The sequence below is a fragment of the Sminthopsis crassicaudata genome, chromosome 2, assembly GCF_048593235.1.
Source record: "Sminthopsis crassicaudata isolate SCR6 chromosome 2, ASM4859323v1, whole genome shotgun sequence".
NCBI lineage: Eukaryota > Metazoa > Chordata > Mammalia > Dasyuromorphia > Dasyuridae > Sminthopsis > Sminthopsis crassicaudata.
The window spans coordinates 58,691,042-58,710,752 of record NC_133618.1 but is presented as its reverse complement, the minus strand read 5'-3'; the positions used below and the strand labels follow the sequence as shown (position 1 = coordinate 58,710,752).

Here is a 19,711-nt window from a genome sequence, read left to right as displayed (position 1 = left end):
TTTCCTGGATGAGGGGAGATTTATAGTTTATATGATGATACATGTCCCTGCTATCATGATGATTATAGTCTAATAAAGGAATAAAACAGAATTATAGCCTGCATTTTTACAAAGGTGAGTGCATTAGAAAGTTCCTGTGAAAACAAGAGCTATGAATTGAAGCATAGTACTTTAGAGCTGCATGGCACCTGAGAGATCTTCACAGATGCTCTAGCCTCCTGATTTTTGCAGGCTGAGAAACTGAAGCTGTGATTTGCCCAATGTTAGCTGTAGAAGTGGGCCTAAAGCCCAGACCTCTCTGCACTTAGTCTGGTTCTGTTCTGTTATATGGTGCTGTTCTTCCTGATCCAAAAGCTTGCTTGTGGACAGCCCCAGGTTCTGAATTACTGAGCTTCCTTAATTTGAATAAATTCTGTGTGGGTGAGTTCTCATTCTGTTGGCTCATTCTCTACTGCTCTTGGCCTTTAGCCAAAGAGTTGGAGAGCTGAACCCACTCTTACTTTAAGCATCTGGAGAATCATTTCTAGTTCTTTGGGTAAATAGATAAATAAGTGGTTATCTTATCTGAAGGGGCTTTCACTCTAGGAATGTTCTTATTGTACACATGTTCATGACAATAATAATAATATTTATGTAGTGTTTTAATGTTTGTAAAATTCCTTACCTACATTGCATCATTTAAATCTAAAAATGCTGTGAAGTAGGGAGGATCAGACTGACATTTAAAATACATTTAGGGTAGGAGGATTAATCACCCTTGAAGGGAGGACCTTTTCTTTCATCTAAAGTGAAAGTTGGAATCCCTTGACAATGAAGTGGGCTTTTGGAGAGGCAGCATGACTTAGGGTCAGAAGCTCTGGTTCACAGTTCTGGCTGCTTCATCTTCAAGTTATACAGTTTTAGGCAAATAACTTTTACCTATTTAAACCTCCTGTGGAGGCAGGAGATGCTGGTAAAGTTTTCACAGGCTTCTTTACAGGATTAGAAAGAGCAAATAAGATCACATATGTAAAATGACTTGTTAATAGTAATTTGTTATTTGTTATTATCCAGCTGAATGATTTAAAGGACATGGGGGGAGAAGACCAAAAAGTTTTTCCCTCTGCTAGATTGGTCCGGGGTATCTGAGTGTCTTAAAACTCTTTTGCTCAGCCAGAATAGATCTTGGTTTCTTTAAGGCCAGCTGGAAAAGATAAAGCCAAAGGTGTATTGATTATGCTGTTTCCCCTTTTCCTCTTTGGCTGCTCTACCAGATTTTGAGAGCCTCTGAGAGTGTACACAGTGCAGAGATCATCTATAGAAAAAATATAGCAGATTTATAGATATATGCCAGGCATGTAAGAACAAAGAGCATCCACTAGTTGTCCCTTCAACTTCTGGCAGAAGAACATGCCTGTCGACTTTGTTAAAGTTCTTTGAGAAAGATATTTGAAAGTTTTTATTTTATGTTTGAAGCTATAAGCTTTGATTCCAAAGCTCTAACCCAGGCAAGTGGAGATTTAAGCATAGTTGGTGTTTTAAGAATGAAATTGCTTACAAATATATTCCTCTCTCAAATTCCTATTGAGTTTCATGTTTGGTTTTAGTAGTGCCCTTTCAATAGTTGATAGAAACTCCTGATCAATACTCAGAACCAGGCTCCACTGCTCCTTTGCCTTCAAACTCCTGGGGAAACTGAAACTTTTTTTTTTTTTTTTTTTTTTGAGGCTGGGGTTAAGTGACTTGCCCAGGGTCACACAGCTAGGAAGTGTTAAGTGTCTGAGACCATATTTGAACTCGGGTCCTCCTGAATTCAAAGCTAGTGTTCTATCCACTGTGCCACCTAGCTGCCCCTTGAAACGGAAATTTTTGAAGAAACTGCTTTTGTTTGTTGGAAATATTTGTCACAGAAGTAAGATCTTTTCTCAGGGTGGAGATGGGGGCAGCAAATAGCTGGAAGTTTTAGTGCTTCTCTCATCCAGTTTGACTCAGCATAATTGGAATGAATTACAGGGAGAAGAAAAAGAAAAAGCTGTACTTCATCATCCTCTTGCTTCTAGAATCTCATAATGCTCCCTAGTCCAGTTGACAGTTTTAGTGATTTGGTGAATAGGACCAGAGCAGGACCAGAGACTGAGTGTAACAGTTGTGTGTCTTGTGAAAGAAGTAGGTGGTCTTATGGCTTGTGAGGACTATTTAGGAGGAATTGTACCTGGTTAGAACAGGAAATGTGGCTAGAATGGTAGTGGTGGTACTAATCCTTTTTAAAACACATATAATAATACATTAATTTAAAGAATATTTTATTGTTTTAGGCAGCCAAAATCTGCCATCTCCCTCTCTCACCTCCTCCTTCCTGGATCTAAATTTGGTTTACATTCCTTTTTATATTCCTTTTACATTCTTTTGGGATTTTCTGAGCTAGAATATTGACTTATATAGTCAGAATAAGCAAAAGTCCTTGGTCTTTATTCTTGGTCATATATATATATATATTTATTATATGAGAATATATCTTATTCTGACTATGTATATATATGATGTATCGATATTTCATTATTTAGCAAGATGTACTTTCCTTCTTAATCTTTTAGTTATATTTTTGCTTTTGTTTTGTCTAAAATCAGGATTGCTACCTCCTGCTTTTTTTTTTTTTTTAACTTCAGCTAAAGCATAATATACTCTGCTCTAGCCTTTTATCTTTATTCTGTGTGTCTTTGCTTAAAATGTATTTCTTATAAACAACATATGGCAGAATTCTGGCTTTTAATTTACTCAGTTTTCCAGTTCCCTTTTATGGGAGAGTTCATTCCATTTACACTTGCGTTTATGATTAGTAACTCTATATTTCCCTCCATTCTATTTTTCCCCATTTTTACTTTTCTCTCTTTTCACCCTTTCCCTCCTCACCAGTGTTTTGTTTCTGATCCTCATCTCCTTCAATCTACCCTCTCTTCTATCATTGCCCCCCCTTCACTTCTTTTCTTATCCTTTCTACTTCTGTTTTCCCTTCTATCAGCCTTTCCTCTCTTCTCTTTTCTTTCTTCTTTTCCCTCTTACTTCCCTATAGGGTAAGATAAATTTCTGTATCCAACAGATGTGTGTGTATTCCCCCTTTGAACCAAATCCAATGAGATTAAGGTTCAAACAATGCTCATTCCCCTCCCTTCTTTCTATTGTAATATTTATGTGATATAATTTACCCTTTTTTTAATCTTCCCTTCCCTTTTCTCTCAGTACAATCCTTTTTCACCCCTTAAAATTTTTTTTGCATCATCACATCATAATCAATATATATCCATATTCATTGTCTATGTAAATTCCTTCTAATTGCTCTAACATAGATACTATTCTTACAAATATTATCTTCCCTTGTAGGAATGTACACAGTTTAATCTTCAAGTGACACATTTTTTTCTTCCCTGTTCACCTTTTTATGTTTTTCTTGAGTCATGTATTTGAAGATCTAATTTTCTGTTCAGCTTTAATCTTTTCATCAGAAATAATGATTCCTTATTTCATTGAATGTTCACCTTTTCCTCTGAAAGATTATGCTCAGTTTTGCTGGGTAGTTGATTCCTGGTTGTAGTCCAAGCTCCTTTGCCTTCTGGAATATCATATTGCAGATCCTCTGATCCTTTAATATGGAAACTGCTAAGTCCTGGGTTATCCTGACTGTGGTTCTTCAATATTTGAATTATTTCTTTCTGGCTGCTTGCAGTATTTTTTCCTTGACCTGGGAGTTCTGGAATTTGATTGGAATACTCCTTGGAGTTTTCATTTTGGAACTCTAATCCTATTCTTTTATTTTGATTCTGTTTTAGCAGGTGTGCTTTAACCTATGTATGAGTAACTACTCCTTTCTGTTTTGAAGTTTCAGAAATTAATATCCCAGTGAAATGGGAGCCAAGCCATTTAATTAGTTGTGAATTGTTGTTGAGCATGATCACATTCTTAGACTAGTTAGAAATCTAAACTGAGACAGTGAGAGGTCAGAGGTTGCTATGATCTACTCCTGTGCAGAGGGGCTGAGAAGGACCTGAGAAATAATGCCTGTAGACCCTTCACTGGCTCAGCATTGAGAGTACCATGTGAAGGAATGATCTGGTACTGAACTAAGTATCTAAGGACAGCACTGGGTTTTCTTGATGTGGTGTGCATGATGGTTTAGCATTTTTAAAAAATATTTTGATAACTATCTTTTAATATGTTTCCTTTGTAATCCTAAGTGTTTTATGTATTTAAAAACATTCTGCCAAAGAGATCAATGGCCCTGGAAAGATTAAGAACCCTATCTTTCTTCAGTTTAAGGGAAGATATTAAGAAAATGGATATGGCTGGCTCATGGCAAAGCAGTGCCTTGCTGCTTCTCCTTCAATAAAATAAACTATAGTATATATCATTAGAGTCCATAAGGGTAGTAACCCAGTTGGTTAGTATATATACTTTAACTATATGTAATTATATATAGTTTAGCTATATGGACAGCTAGATGGCACAGTGGATACAGCACTTGGCTTGGGGCCAGGAAGACTCATCTTCATGAATTCAAATCTGAGCCATACTCAGATCCATACTAGTTGTGTGATCTCGGGCCAGTCATTTCACCCTCTTTGTCTCAGTTTCCTCATCTGTAAAATGAATTGGAGGAAAAAAATGGCAAATCACTCTATTATCTTTGCTAAAAAAACATATATATATATATATATATATATATATATATATATATATAAAACTATAGTGAGCTGTAAGTTAAACTGAAGTGCTTGTGCTATAAGTAGAGGGTTGAAGTTGCTATGCTTCTCTGACCTCTAACCCAGTCCTTCTTGTTACCTTCACATGTATCCTCCTATTTCCTCATCCCTTTGTTGTCTGGCTTTCAGCTTTATCATTCTACTGATACTGTTGCTTCCATTTGTATGCTGTATTCCTGGTTCTGCTTGTTTTACTCAGTTTTACTCAGTATCAGTTCATGTAAATCTTTCCAGACCTTTCTAAAATCAGATTGTTCATCTTTTTTTATAGAACAATACTTTTCCATTATCTTCATATATAACAACTTGTTGAGCCATTCCTCAATTGATGGGCATCTACTCATTTTCCAATTCTTTACTACCAGAAAAATTGCTGCTACAAACATTTTTGCACATGTGAGTCTTTTTGCTTCTTCATGATTTCCTTGGGATACAGACCCCGTAAGTAATGGCTCTGCTGGGTAAAAGGTTATGCATAGTTTGTTAGCTTTTTGGCATAGTTCCAAATTGTTCATTTGGATGATCATTTCACAGTTCCACCAACAATGCATTAGTGTCTCAGTTTTCCCACATCCCCTCCAACATTTATCATTATCTTTTCCTGTCATCTTAGCCAATCTGAGAAATATAAAGTGGTACCTAAGAGTTGTTTTAATTTGCATTTCTCTAATCAATAATGATTTAGACCATTTTTTCATATAACTTATAGATGGTTTTAATTTCATCATCTGAAAATTATCTGAAAATTGACCATTTATCAATTGGGAAATGACTTGTATTCTTATAAATTTGACATACTTCTTTATATACTTTAGAAATGAGATCTTTATTAGAAAACTAGGTGTAAAGATTTTTTCCCCTAGCTTTATACTTCCCTTTTTAATCTTGTTTGGGCAAAAACTTTTTCATTTAATGTAATCAGTGGTGTCCATTTTGCCTTTCATAATGTTCTCTAATTCTTCTTGATCATAAATTCCTCCCTTCTCCAAAGATCTGATAGGAAAATTATCCCTTGCTCACTTAATTTGTTTATGGTATCATCCTTTATGCCTAAATCACGTACCCATTTTGATTTTTTTTTTTTTTTTTTTTGGTATGGGATGTGAAATGTAGATCTGTGCTGAATTTGACATGTTATTTTCTAGTTTTCCCAGCAATTTTTGTTAAATAGTGAGTTCTTATTCTAGAAACTGGAGTTGAGGGTTTATCAAATACTAGATGTCTGTGGTCTTGATAATTATGTCATATTTATCTAACCGATTCCACTGGTCCATCACTCTGTTTCTTAGCCAATTCCAAATGGTTTTGATGACTGCTGCTTTATAATATAGTAGTTTTGGTACTGCTAAGCCACCAAATTTTGTATTTTTTTCATTAATTCCTTTGATTTTCTTGACCTTTTGTTCTTCCAGATGAATTTTGTTATTGTTTTTTCTAGTTCCATAAAATAATTTTTTTATTAATTAACATGGCACTGAAAAAAATAAATCAATTTGTCATTTTTATTACATTAGCTCTGCCTACCCATGAGCAAATGATATTTTTTCAGTTGTTTAGATAAGATTTTATTTGTGTGAGAAGCATTTTGTAATGTGTTCATAAAGTTCTTGGGTTTGTCTTGGCAGGTAGACTCCCCCCCCCCCCAAGTATTTTATTTTGTCCACAGTAAATTTAAATTTTAATTTAAACATCATAAGTCCATTGGAACTGGTCTGAGTCACCTCTGTGGTATATATTTTCTTTTTTAAAATTTTCTTTCTTTTTATTTATTTTATTTTTAAAACTTTTTATTTTCAAAACATAAATAATTTTTCAACATTGACCCTTGCATACCCTTGTGTTTCAGATTTTCCCCTCCTTCCCCCATCCCAGTCCCCTCCTCTAGATGACAAGCAATCCAATATATGTTATACATGTTAAAATATATGTTAAATTTAATGTGTGTAAACATTTATACAATCCTCTTGCTGCACAAGAACAATCAGATCAAAAAGGAAAGAAAAAATGCAAGTGAACAACAACAAAAAGAGTGGGAATGCTATGTTGTGATCCACATTCAGTTCCCACAGTCCTCTGAGTGTAAATGGCTCTCTTCATCACAAGATCATTATTGGAAAGAGTCATGTTCATCAGAATTGGTAGTCCTATAATATTGATATTGCTATGTACAATGGTCTGATTCTGCTCATTTCACTTAGCATCAGTTCATGTAAATCTCTGCAGGCCTCTCTGAAATCATCCTGGTGATCATTTCTTATAGAACAATAGTATTCCATAACATTCACATAGTACAACTTCATAACCAGCCATTCTCCAACTGATGGGCATTCACTCAGTTTCCAGATTCTTTGTGCTATATATTTTCAAGTCTTTTTTCTCACTAATTAAGGCTCTTTCCTATTTTGACTGACCAAGATTTCAGACCTCTGTTTTGACTGGCTAATGGATAGAACCTTGCTTTTTTATTCTTGATCTGCTCAAGTACTGATCTGAGCCACATCACTTTCTCTTATGTTTTATGTATGTAGGTTTCTTTTCAGTTGATGCAATATTATATTGCAGCAAGAATCTGTAATGTAGAATTGTGCAGATTTTTTTCTAACTTAATGGTGGTTTTGCAGTTGCTTGTTAGAAGAGGCCCCCTGCCATTCCTAGTTCCTACAGTGGGCTGGCCTCCTGGGGAAACAAGACTGCAATGTGTGACTCTGAGTGGGTCATCTTCATCAGTGTGGCTCACCTCATTCTCCAGAATGTGGCAGTGAGGTTATTAAGTACTTTATGGAGGTAAAAGCTACAATACTGTTTTTTAGGAACTTCGGAAGTCTGTGTGGAATAAATAAGTGATGATATTGCTTGTCTCTTATTTACTATTGGTTGCCCTTGCACTGGTCTTTCTTCCCTCCTTACTCTGAAGGCCTAACTCTGCCCCAGGATCTTGGGAAAGGTTCCTTTCTGTAGGAGCCATCACTGGCCTGTCCAACATATTTGGAACATGCATAAAGAAAAACCTATTTAGAGTTATGGTTTCATAGAATTTAGAGCTGGAAGGGATCTTAAAGATTATGATAATCCAAGCCCTTGATTTTATAGGTCAGGAAACTGGCTAAGAGTATAAGTAACTTGTCTAAGGTTACACTGGTGATAAGGATTATAGGTCTTTTCTACTTAGGTGTTTTATCTTCTCTACTTTAGAGGAGGAATAGGTCAGTAAGAACATAGATGGTAATTAGTTGTGGGTAGGAGAAGCATTTAGGCTTTTTGGGATCAGCAATCTCTTCTAAAAAGTTTGTCTAGGAGACAAATACCAGAAAGCAAAATTCCTAATTGCTTTAATTGGCTATATCACTTTGGACTTTGCTAAAAAATGCCAACTTTTTATCACTTCTTTCCTGAGCCTTCTTCCCCACCCCCTTATTATGCAAAACCATTAATTACTATCTGATCCCTACAAATCTATACAGAACTAGTGTTTTCATAAAAGGTGGACCAACTAACAGAACTTGGGTGCCCAGGCATTGTTTCAGGGCAGTTGGTCAGAGCCCAAGGGAAGGTTGGGTGTGAAATGTGGAGGACCAGGAGAATCCAGAATAGCATTGATGCCCAGGTGGCCTGGGCTGTGTGTCAGTGAAATCCATTTGGTAATTTTATTAGAAAAGATGAGTTGTAGCAGTTCATAGCACCAGATGGCTGCTCCTGCTTAGAGAGCAATGGATTATTAAAAGGCTATTGTGGTTCTCTTTTATATCATCTCCTCAGCCTGGTTTCCTTCCTTTCCCCTACCCTATTCTGTTTTATCTAATTACCATTGAAGGCTTAGAAAATATGTGCAAGGACAAATTTAACACAAAGTTAAGATGGCCAAAATTGGGCTTAGATTCTCCTTTTTGCATTGTGAAACTTCTCATCTTTTTTTTTTTAAATTTTTAATAGCTTTTTATTTTCAAAATATATGAGAATATAGCTTTCAACACTCATCCCTACAAAATCTTGTGTTCTAAATTTTTTCTCCCTCCCTTCTTCCCACCCTCCTCACCAAGACAGCAAGTAATCCAATAAAGGTTAAACATGTACAGTTCTTCCAAATATGTTTCCACATTTATTGTGCTGCACAAGAAAAATTAGATCAAAAAGGGGGGGGGGGGGAATGAGAAAAAAAAAAGCAAGCAAACCACCACAAAAAAAGTGAACATAGTATAGTGTCCCCATATTCAGTCCCCATAGTCCTCTTTCTGGATGCAGATGGCTCTCTCCATCACAAGTCTATTGGAATCACCCTGAATCACCTTATTGCTGAAAAGAGCCATGTCTTGATCATCACATCTTCTTGTTGTCATGTACAGTGTTCTCTGGGCTTTACCCACTACACTCAGCATCAATTTGTACAAATCTCTCCAGGCCTTTCTGAAATTATCCTGCTGATCCTTTCTTATTGAACAATACGATTCCATCATATTCACACACTATAACTTATTCAGCCATTCCCCAACATCCACTCAGAAACTTATTCTTAAAGGAGAAGCATCACTGTATGATGTAGAGAACATTGACCTGAGAGTTAAAAGACTTGGATTTTAGTCTTTACTCTTCTACTCATTATGATGGTAGTAATCTTTTACATTTGAATATTTGACTATTTGAAAACTATTTTTATGTATCCATTTTCACATTTGAGTTTTACCAACATTATTCCCATTTTACATATGCAAAAACAGAATTGAAAGGTCTTCTGTTGGCAAACTAGAATATGCAATTAGGTCTTCTGATTCCAAATTCATTTTAAAAAATAACTATAGCATTCTGTCTCTCTAATCATGTGATCTTAGGAGCTCCTTCCTTTCTGTGAGTCTCACGTCTTCTTTAAAATGAGGGGATTGAACTGGATCTCTAAAGTAATTGCCAGTTCTTTGAATTCCACATTCTGAAATTCTGTGGTGTTTATGACATTGTGAGGAGAATAAGGGAAAGCTGACAGCACATAGGGCTTAGCAGCAAGTGGTTTTGCATTCTTAGAATCTGGGTCCTGCTTATTACCTAGTTTGTAGTTTATACCGAAAATGTGATTTATGGTGGATTTAACTGTAGTTTAGTGCTGAATCTAGAATAAGAATGAAAAGGAATAGAGAAGCAGCAGCAATGAAAGGCTGTCAGATTATAGTGGGAGACTAGAATAGTGAGAAGAGATAAGGAGCAAGTAGTAGGGCTCATCTAGAAAGGGCTTTCCCATCAAGTTTGAGGTAACACCTTTAGTCTACCTTTTAGAATGTTTTCAGGAGATGTTCCAAAAAAATCAGCAAAAAATTAATCCTCTTTAGAACTGAGGCAATACCTAGACCCATTATTGGGAGATTGGTACAAGTTAGAATATGGCCTATAGGTCAGGCCCTTTGATGGATCCAGAGATAGGAGACCTTGGCAGGCTAGATATCAGGATTCCAAGCCAAGTATTCTGAACAGTAAAATGTGAATACAGATTGAAATATTATTTTAATATTATATTGGAGAAGAGAATTTTTAAAAGTGAGTAAACTTAGAATAATAACTTTGGAAGGAACTTCAGATACTCAAATGTCTTTAGTAAACATAGACCCCAAGAGAGGAACACAGGAGTGAGTGGCCGAAAAGGATAGAGTAGGGATCTTAACCTAAGGTCTACCAACTCATTTTTCAAATATTTAGATAGCTATATTACTATATACTTCATATATACTTCAGATATCATTTCATAAGCTTACATATTTTGTTTTATGCATTTAAAACATAATTATAATAAGGGGAGGCTTCCTCAGGTTGCCAAAGTGGCCTGTGCCACAGAAAAGATAGCCCCTAGGCTGGACCCTGGATTTCTAACTCCTGTTCAGATGTCTCTCTTAGATCATTATAACTTCAACAACAATACTATATGATGATCAATTCTGATGGATGTGGCTATTTTCAACAATGAGATGAACCAAATCAGTTCCAATAGAGCAATAATGAACTGAACCAGTTACGCCCAGTGAAAGAATTCTGGGAGGTGACAGTGAACCACTACACAGAATTCCCAATTCCTCTATTTTTGTCCCCCTGCATTTTTGATTTCCTTCACAGGCTAATTGTATACTATTTCAAAGTCCGATTCTTTTTGTACAGCAAAATAACTGTTTGGACATGTATACATATATTGTATTTAATTTATACTTTAACATATGTAACATGTATTGGTCAACCTGCCATCTGGGGGAGGGGTTGGGGGAAGGAGGGGCAAAATTAGAACAAAAGCTTGGCAATTGTCAGGGCTGTAAAATTACCCATGCATATATCTTGTAAATAAAAAGCTATAATAATTAAAAAAAAAATGTTTCTCCTAAATTATATCTTCATGATATCAGTTTACTAGAGCAGGTGTTGCCTACAGAAAGCCCCCAGCTTTTCTTTAAAGAAGTGATTGCAGAGCCTCTTACAAAGCTCACTGGTAATAGGGAACCTACCCAGATGATTCCTCCTGGACTTTGTTAGAGGACAGGAGTATAGACCCACCTGAAAGGAGAGGCATCCTCTAGTTTGATAATTCATTGTTTTGTGTTCTCTTTTTGTGTTCTCTCTGATTCCTTTCTCCCTTTCTCCCTGTTAAAGTTCTAATGGCTTACTAAGCCTCTTCCAAATTGTTGTGGGTTTTCAGTTTTTGCTGAGTGAGCACTGGACTTTCTAAAACACTTGGGATTCTCTTTGGTCTCTCAGATTTGGTACCATGAGGAGGAGAATGTGACAGAATTGACCTTTCTGGAACTATCTTGTTTTGAAGTCTCCTAGCTACACATCACACTTAAGAGTGTTTGTGTCTGACTGGAGACATATTCCCTGCTGGGCCCTAACTCTAGAAGAGTAAAATGGGACAGAACATGTAAACTCTGCCTCTTTTTCCTGGTAAACAGTGGTCATTATCCCTAGGGCAGATTACTGAAAGAAGGCCTTTGGGGAGACTGACTATGAAGCCTTCCTATCTTCCTCTTCTTGGCTATTTCCTGTGAGGCTTTCAGGGCTTTAGTAGCTTGTTGGAAGACTAATCACCAAGAGGGAAAACCACAAGGGCTGGAAACAAAAAGAAGTAGATTGAGTTTCCTACTTTCATGACAAGGACTTGCTGACCATGCTTCTTTCTCCCTTTTCACTGTGGTTTCTGTCTCCTCCACAGCTTCAGACCTAAAAACGCCAGGGGCCAATCCATAGGAAGGGATTTCCCTGTCAGTAACAGATGGCTAGCAAAGCAGGGATTAGCTCCTTTGACAAAAGAACTGGGACCTGAGAATGTGGTGCTGTGGTGCTTTCCCTTTATCTCTTAGGGCAACTTTCATTTGAGAACAAGGTTTCCCAGGCTAAGAAAGATCTTTGAAGAGAAACTGCTGTTTGTGACCATAAGCAGTCAAAGGACCTCAGGACCGGGGTCTTTTAGAAAGGCTGTACTTTCCTGAGGTTGCCAGCTGTGCCTCTTACTTGGCATTTTAAAAGAACCAGTCTTTAAAACAGTCAGCTTTATATACATCTCCTCCCTCCTGAAGACTCCTGTAAACTCTGTGAGGGCAAAACCAACCCTATTCATGCCCCTCTCAGCACCTAGCATGGGGACATGTAGAGAAAGTGTCTTGATGATTATTTGGTGAGCTCAGTGAATGATTCTCCCCTCCCATTGCAGAGAGCTGATGAGAAAGTTAAGTTACTCATACATTCAGCTCAGAGTTTCATAGCATTGTTGTGAGGAAGAAAGTACTCCATATTGTCAAGTATATATATAAAAACCAATATAATCACTCATCTTTAGGAAAGAAGGGCCTTGAGAAATGGGATGTTTAGCTGGAAGAGGCAGGGACAGAGGGTAGATGTGTGTTTGAAGGTCTGCCATGTGAAGGAAGAATAAAGATGGGTTTTCTTTGGCCATAAAGACAGAACTGGGACAATAGAGGCAGGATGCAGAGGCAGATTTCGGGCTTAGTGAAAACTTCCTCACAATTGGAGCTGTCCACAGGTTCTCCTCAGGGAATTTACCTAATGCTAAGATAAACTGATGTGACTTCATACCAAAATTAGTTGAAATCTGTCAAACTCTTCTCTTTAGTACCAAAAATATGACATAGTTCCTTCATTGCAGGACCTCAACTAGAGACTGGATGACCATCTTTCCTATAAGGTAGGGTAGGGACTCCTGTCACATAAGGCTTAGACTAGATGGCTGCTGAGCTTGCTTCCAATTCCATCAGTGTGATTGATTCCTGTGGATCCTGACTTGGAATCTTCTTCCTTACCCCTTCCTCAGGCGTCGTGCTGAGCAAGCCTCTTCACGGCCTCCTCTCCCTACCTTTCCCTGATCATTTCCTGAGATTTAGGTATTGTTTAGAAGTTAAGAAAAAAGAATGTGACCTGAACAGCCCTGTAGTTTTTTCTTCATGCTGAGTGTTAATGAGAATTAATTACAGCAGAGATTCTTCCCACCTCAGGGTTTGCAGAGTGAGCAGACTTGAGTTGGCTGACAGAGTCCCTGCTTCCTGCCTCAAGGGAGTTTCTCCAGGTGGGGCCATCCTGGGGATCTGTGGTGTGGAGGCCCAGGAGTGTTGTTTGGAGAAGTGGGGACATGAGTGAGATGGTGACAGGTGTTGTGGGCTCAGTGACAGCTTTCAGATTTTAAACTGTACTAAGAGACTTCAGCAAATACAAGAAAAGTGGAACTTAATGACTAGTGTTTCTCTTGGTAAAACCTTTATGTTTTATGGCAATTTGTGCTTTTAAAATTAATTTCACTTTGATACATTGCCTTATTTGATCTTCACCAAAGCTCTGTGAGTAAGGCCAGGGGGGGGGGGTGTTGTTATTTACACACACACACACACACACACACACACACACTCTCTCTCTCTCTCTCTCTCTCTCTCAATTGAGGTTCAGAGAAATTGACTTTTCTAAGGTCATGCATCTCAGAATTGGTAGAGCCAAGAGAGTGACCTGTATCTCCTCACTATTATGTAAGGATTCTTTATACTGTGTTGCCTTACTTGTCCTTAGGGAGTTCCAGGTGGATAGCTTTTTACTATTTCTATCCAGAAAGCCCAAGGGATCGGAGACCCTTTTTTCTCCCTTTGTCCTTTTTCATGTTTCTACCATTCACTGCTCTTTGTGCAAGTGTTTGCTTTGCTTTCCCCTGTGTTCATGATCGGTAAGGGTTTGGTACATGCTTGGACCAATTCTCTCAAGTGGGGACCCTCCCTAGCAGGATCCAGGAAGAAGCTCAGTAAGATGGAGAAAGACCACGTGAAGTTGCCAGGGCAGTGCCGTCTACCTCATTATCCGTCCTTGTCATACATTTCTTTTTGATAGTCTTTCAGGTTCTGTGTCCCCTTCGTCCTGAGTTTGATAGTGTGCTTTATCCTGCCTAATGGAAGCCTGGCGGTTTCAGTCTTACAACCTGAGTTTTGTCATGCTTCAAGCTAAATTCTACAAGCATTAATTGCTTAAGTATAGAAGGCACTATTACGGATCTACTGTTGGAAACCATGAAACAGTTCTGTTCTCAAAAAGCGTACCTTTAATTGGTGAAATCCATGTGAATGTGAAATTCAGCTCTAGCCCATAAGACTTTGATGGCACTTTATGACAAGTAGCCTTGGATTTGTTGTTATTTTCCTTGAGGAATATAATGAATTAAAATTTGAGTTACATAAAGTACAGCAGATGAGCCCTCTAGTGGCATAAACAGATCAATACGTTGATTTGTGTTTGCTGACTGGAAGGGATTGCTCATTAGTGAACCTGCCAGCCTCCCTTTCTCCTGAAACCAGAGTAATTGGTTGTTTAAGAAATCCAATTTGCTCATGAATTCATTGATTGAGTAGCTAAAGCTATATGATTGTACAGACAGATATTATCGCTCACATTAAAAACCTCTACCTGTGCAATGTTCTTGCAAGTGTCTTTGTTACCCATTTTCTAGATGAGAAAACTGAAGCTTGGAGTGAGAAAATGACTTGTCCATTGTATCAGAATTAATGTTCACACTGGAATCCAAATCTTCTGACTTTACCTCTTATGATTTTTTCACCATATTAACCTACTTTTTTTTTTTTTTTTTTTAACCCTTAGATATGTCAATCATGATATGTCAAGCATTTTACCTGTCTGTTCTTCCTGTGTTGATAGATCTCACTCATGGGTGATCAGGGATGCATGTGACTTAGACCAACCCTTTCCCCATTCTCTGAGACTCAGTTTTCCTACCTGTAAAATTAGGAGCTTGGATTAAATGAGTTCTAACGTTCTTTCTCGCTCCTAATCTCTCACTTTTCTCTTTTGGTTTTCTGGCTTTAAAACTCAGTTCATATCTCCCCTTTTACAAGTTCATATCCCATCTTTCCTAGTTTTTCCACCTCTAGTTGCTTGCACCTTCTTTCTCAGATTTCTTTCAATTTACTATGTATATATTTATATCATCTAGTTTTCCATATGATGTGTCTCCTATTCCCCACTTCCTGACCCACATTAGAATGTGAGCTTCTTGGTAGGGACTGATTTTTTCCCTTTTTGCATCTATAGCACTGAGCACAGTGACTGACATATAATTAATTAGTACTTTATAAATGCTTGTTGAATGACTACTTGACTAAATCTCTAGTTGTATGAACTTTTTAGATTGGGACCCAGAATTTTGATCTGTGTTGACTTTATTCTTGTTAGAACTCCTTTTCTTCTCTGATTTCTCATAATACTTTGTGCCTCCCTTCCCTGATCATATGTTATTTAGTGTTGCACTAATGTTGGTATATATCACAGCTATTTCCGAAACCAGAGAGTCTTAGCCTTTTTTGTGTCCTTGACCTTTTCCAGACTGATGAGGTTTATGGACCTTTTCTCAAAATAATGTTTTTAAATGAGTAAGATGAGCAGTTGGTTAGCAAGTATTTATTAAGCATTTATCATATACCAGGGACTGTGCTAAGCACTGGAAATACATAAACAAGCAAAAAGAAAGATAATTCCTGTGCTTGTGGAGTTTACATTCTAATGGGGATGTATCAGGATTACTACGTGATAATTCAGGTTGATGGACAATTCTCTGGCTCAGAATTCCCACCTTTGGTTCAGGCCTTTGAAGGGAGTTTACACCTTTGGACTTCTGAGGGAGAGTTTACATGTTTAAAGGAGTTTGCACCTTTAGAGGGAGCAAGTTCATTGGTTGGAGTGTTTCCCACAGGCCCCTGAGTTCTCACTAGTCCATTCTCTGCTAGGATAAAAGAGGAGGGCAGTCAGGCAAGGAGAGTCTGACTGGGAGATTGAGTTTAGACGGTGGTCTGGAAGGAGAGTCTAGGCTGGGAGAAGAACAAGACTTCTTAGGAGAACTTCAGGGAAGCAGAACTTCAAGCAAGGCAGTGAAGTGACTGACCTATGAGCTTGTTGAAGAAGTTAGGGTAGCCTGGTGAAAAGTGCAGAGATGGCTGGCTTGGGCACCTCATTCCCAGGAGGCTTTGGAAGGAGCTGGCTAATCAGCGAGAGGGGCAGCAGGGACAGAGGGTGCTTCTGAGTGAGTTCCAGGTTCCAGGATCCAGTGGTTGCTAAGTCATAACTGAGAAGTCTCTAGTGCAGTATTCAGGAGATAGGACACTTGATTGATTGAGCACACCAATTAAATGGAAATGTAGTTATCAGAATACTTTATTGGTGGGGAGTCCACAGACCTCAGGTGAAAAAGCTCTGGGTTCTTGTTGGGTGAGAGCAGGGCACATCTGTCTTATCTAAGTGCTTCATCTCCCCTAGTGCCAACAGATCTAGGGCTCTACAGGCAGGAAGTACTTAATAAAATTTGAATTCAAGTGAATAAGCATTTGTAGGTTATGGAGGAACTAAGGAAGAGAAGAGCTTTCTTTTCATCGCCTGCAAGAATTTTGTCATTTCAGAGCCCAAACTGTTCCTTATGTTTCTGTCAAAAGAAAGGCAGGCCTGAAGAAGCTTCCTTTCAAAGCCTAGTTGAACTTTCTCTACCATCTTAACAAAAACTGAATCAAGTAGTGGTTGGGAAGTAGAACAGGCATTTTGCTGAATAGGTTTGGAGTTTTTGAGATCTCTGAGAAGCTCTGTGACTCTCAAGAAAGCCACTCCCCCTGCTCTGCTCCCCTCCCCTCTCCATTGGGAAGAACTGGAGCACTGTGAAATCCTACCGTACCAGAGATATGCTAACTAAGTGGGTTGTAGGAGTAAGAGACAGAGTAGGGGACTAATGGAAATTGGGTCTTTTGGTTAAGGTTGGAGAATGGGGAAGGAAAGCACAAAACCTTAATAGAAAATGGTTAGAAAGGAAAGAGAACAAAGAAGAAGGGTGTATGTAGGGGTGGTTCTTAATTCCTCTGAGACTCCCTGAAAATAAGATACTGGGAGTTTGGGAAATGTCTGATCTAAAATGCCAGGCCTAGCTTCCTGCCGTTTAAGGGTAGCTTTGCCAAAGGCCTGGGAGACCAGAGTAAGTGTCAAGGATTGGCAGAAAGGGTATCATCTAGTGTCAACCATGGAAGCTCATGGAATTTATAGCTGAAAAGGGATTGACTCTCTTAGAGGATTTAGGTTAGGAAGGGTCCTCAGCGGTCACAGAATGATCCTCATTTTTTGTGTGTGTAGAAACTGAAATGCAAATTACAATTTATCTGATAGAAAGTCGGCATGTTTGAACTCAGATCCTCTGATTTATATCCAATAATCTTTCTGTTGTTCTAAGATCAACAAATTTTCTTTGCCCTAACTGATTTCCCTCTCTGTTTTCCTAGCCCTGGCCCAGTGTATCAAATTTGGCAAAGGATTTCATTGACCGTCTGCTAACTGTGGATCCTGGTGCCAGAATGACAGCTCTCCAAGCCTTGAAGCACCCATGGGTGGTGAGCATGGCTGCCTCTTCATCCATGAAGAATCTTCACCGCTCAATTTCCCAGAATCTTCTCAAGAGGGCATCCTCTCGGTGTCAGAGCACCAAGTCAGCTCAGTCCACACGCTCCAGCCGTTCGACCAAGTCCAACAAGTCTCGGCGTGTGCGTGAGCGGGAACTGCGAGAACTCAACCTGCGCTACCAACAGCAATATAATGGCTGAGCTGCCAATCTCCTTGCATATACCCTAACTTGGCTACTTCCCTTCAGCTGAATTGTTCCAGGGGATAGGTCTAGGGAAGTGGCAGTGGGATCCAGTACCCAGGGAGCTAGAGCAGGTGCCAGAAGCACCTGAGTTTCCCTTCTTACTTGGGGGAGAGTCTGGGGCTACACAACAGACTCCCATCTCTTTGCCGGACACCCAGCTGTCTCAAGTGCCTTGTGCCACCCCCAGGCTAGTGAGGGGCCCGGAAGAAGAAAAGCCTGGTGGGCCCAGAGTGCCCAGTATTATTTATTAATGCTAGATTCTAAGGACTGAGTTTGTCTGCCCACCCCCATACCGTATACCTAGCTGGCATGTTTGTGTGTATCAAGGGCCCCTTTCAGATGACGAAGGATGGCATTTCTGTTGTGTGCCCACCTTTTCTGGGAGGTTGGAGTATTGAGTGGCTATGACTCAACTACCTAAGAGCTTCCTGCTGTGTCAGAACTGCAGTGTGTACAGATGGGGGTGGGGGAACCACTTCCTAGGCAGTTAGGACCATGAGGAGGGGACCAAGACTAGACTACGAATTTTAGGTCTGAGCACCTTATTGTGATAGGGTAATTTTTAGAAGCAGAAAGAAAGGAAAAAACCTTTTTTTCTAGGGGAAATCCCTTGCCCCTCCTTCCCTAATTCCAGTTCCTCCTACCCTGCTATTCCCACCTTAGAGATGGTCCTTATGGCTGTGACATGACGTGGGCCAGGCTTTTGGCTTGGGATTAGGGATGCACCTCCTTTCAGGCTGCATTATTTGGTGGTTATGCCCTAAATCCTCCTGAGGAGAGGTGGTGGGGGGGGGGTTTTAACCCACACCCTAGGCCTCCTTATTTTTTTCCCTTGCTTAGAGCCAGATAGGGCAATTATATGAGAGCCCCCTGATGTCAAAAGTGTTTCCCTTGGCCCTTCCGCTTGCCAGGATATCTACTCTTGCTCCTTTCCTTTCCTTCCTTTTCTTCCTCCTTTCCCTGGGAGGACCCAGTAGCTCAGAGAGCTGGTATCTGTAGCACTTACTTGGCACCCCTGTAACCAACAGAAAATGGAGGTGCCTTTGATGTAGCTCATCTGGAATGGAGAAAGAGGCCCGTAGTGGCTCAGAGAGGGTCAGGACGAGAGTGGCCTTTTCTAGGCTTGGGGGCTCTGCGATGGGGACGGCCTGTAGGGCAATTGAGCATCCAGGACCATTTCATCTAATGAAGGGGACCTGGTGTTTTCGTGGGAGCATGTGTGTGTGAAAAAAGAAATGCAGAGAACATGGCCATCCCTTAAGATCCCCTGCTTCCTTCCCCTTGGTTAGTCATTTTTAGCCATGTTCCACTCTTTGTGACCTCTTTGAGAGTTTTCTTGGCAGACATGCTGGAGTGGCTGTCCATTTCTTCTCCAGCTCATTTTACAGAGCAGGAAACTGAGGCAGGCAGGTTGACGTGACTTGCCTGGGGTCATATGGCTAGTGAGCACTCCAGGGGTGTGCTGCCTCCCTCCCTTTCCCTAGGAGGGTGTGACCTGCTGGTTCTAAGGGTTCAGTTGTCCTGTGAGATCCCAGTGTTATCGTGGTTCTCTTTCCCTCCATCTGCTTTCTCCCAAGAAAACCTGAGTCCACCTCATCCTTAGCTGTGGAAGGAGAAGGACGTGTCCCGTAGCCAGAGTTGGGAAAGAAGGGGAGAGAGACTGGTGTGGGTGGGTACTTGGGCCACAATCTCCATGGCTTCTAAGCAGAGTCATGGCTGCTGCTTTCCCCTCCTCTTAGAAAGCTGCAAGGACACATTTCCCTTTTCTGGTTTTATCCCATCTGTCCTGTGATCTTCAGGCAGGAGCTGTGCCCTGCCTCCATGCTGGCGGCTCTGCTTGGGC

At 39.6% G+C, this 19,711-nt stretch overlaps 1 protein-coding gene across 3 annotated transcripts in view; it reads left to right on the top strand.

Annotated features, from left to right (window-relative positions):
* Positions 1–17,842, top strand: part of PSKH1 (protein serine kinase H1) — a 56,012-nt gene extending 38,170 nt beyond the window's left edge. For all 3 annotated transcript variants that reach the window (XM_074286398.1, XM_074286397.1, XM_074286396.1), the window contains one exon: positions 17,507–17,842. In XM_074286398.1, coding sequence (XP_074142499.1) covers positions 17,507–17,824 — 318 coding nt within the window. In that variant the 3' untranslated portion in view covers positions 17,825–17,842. The remainder of the gene's footprint in view (positions 1–17,506) is intronic.
* Positions 17,843–19,711: the final 1,869 nt, after the last annotated feature.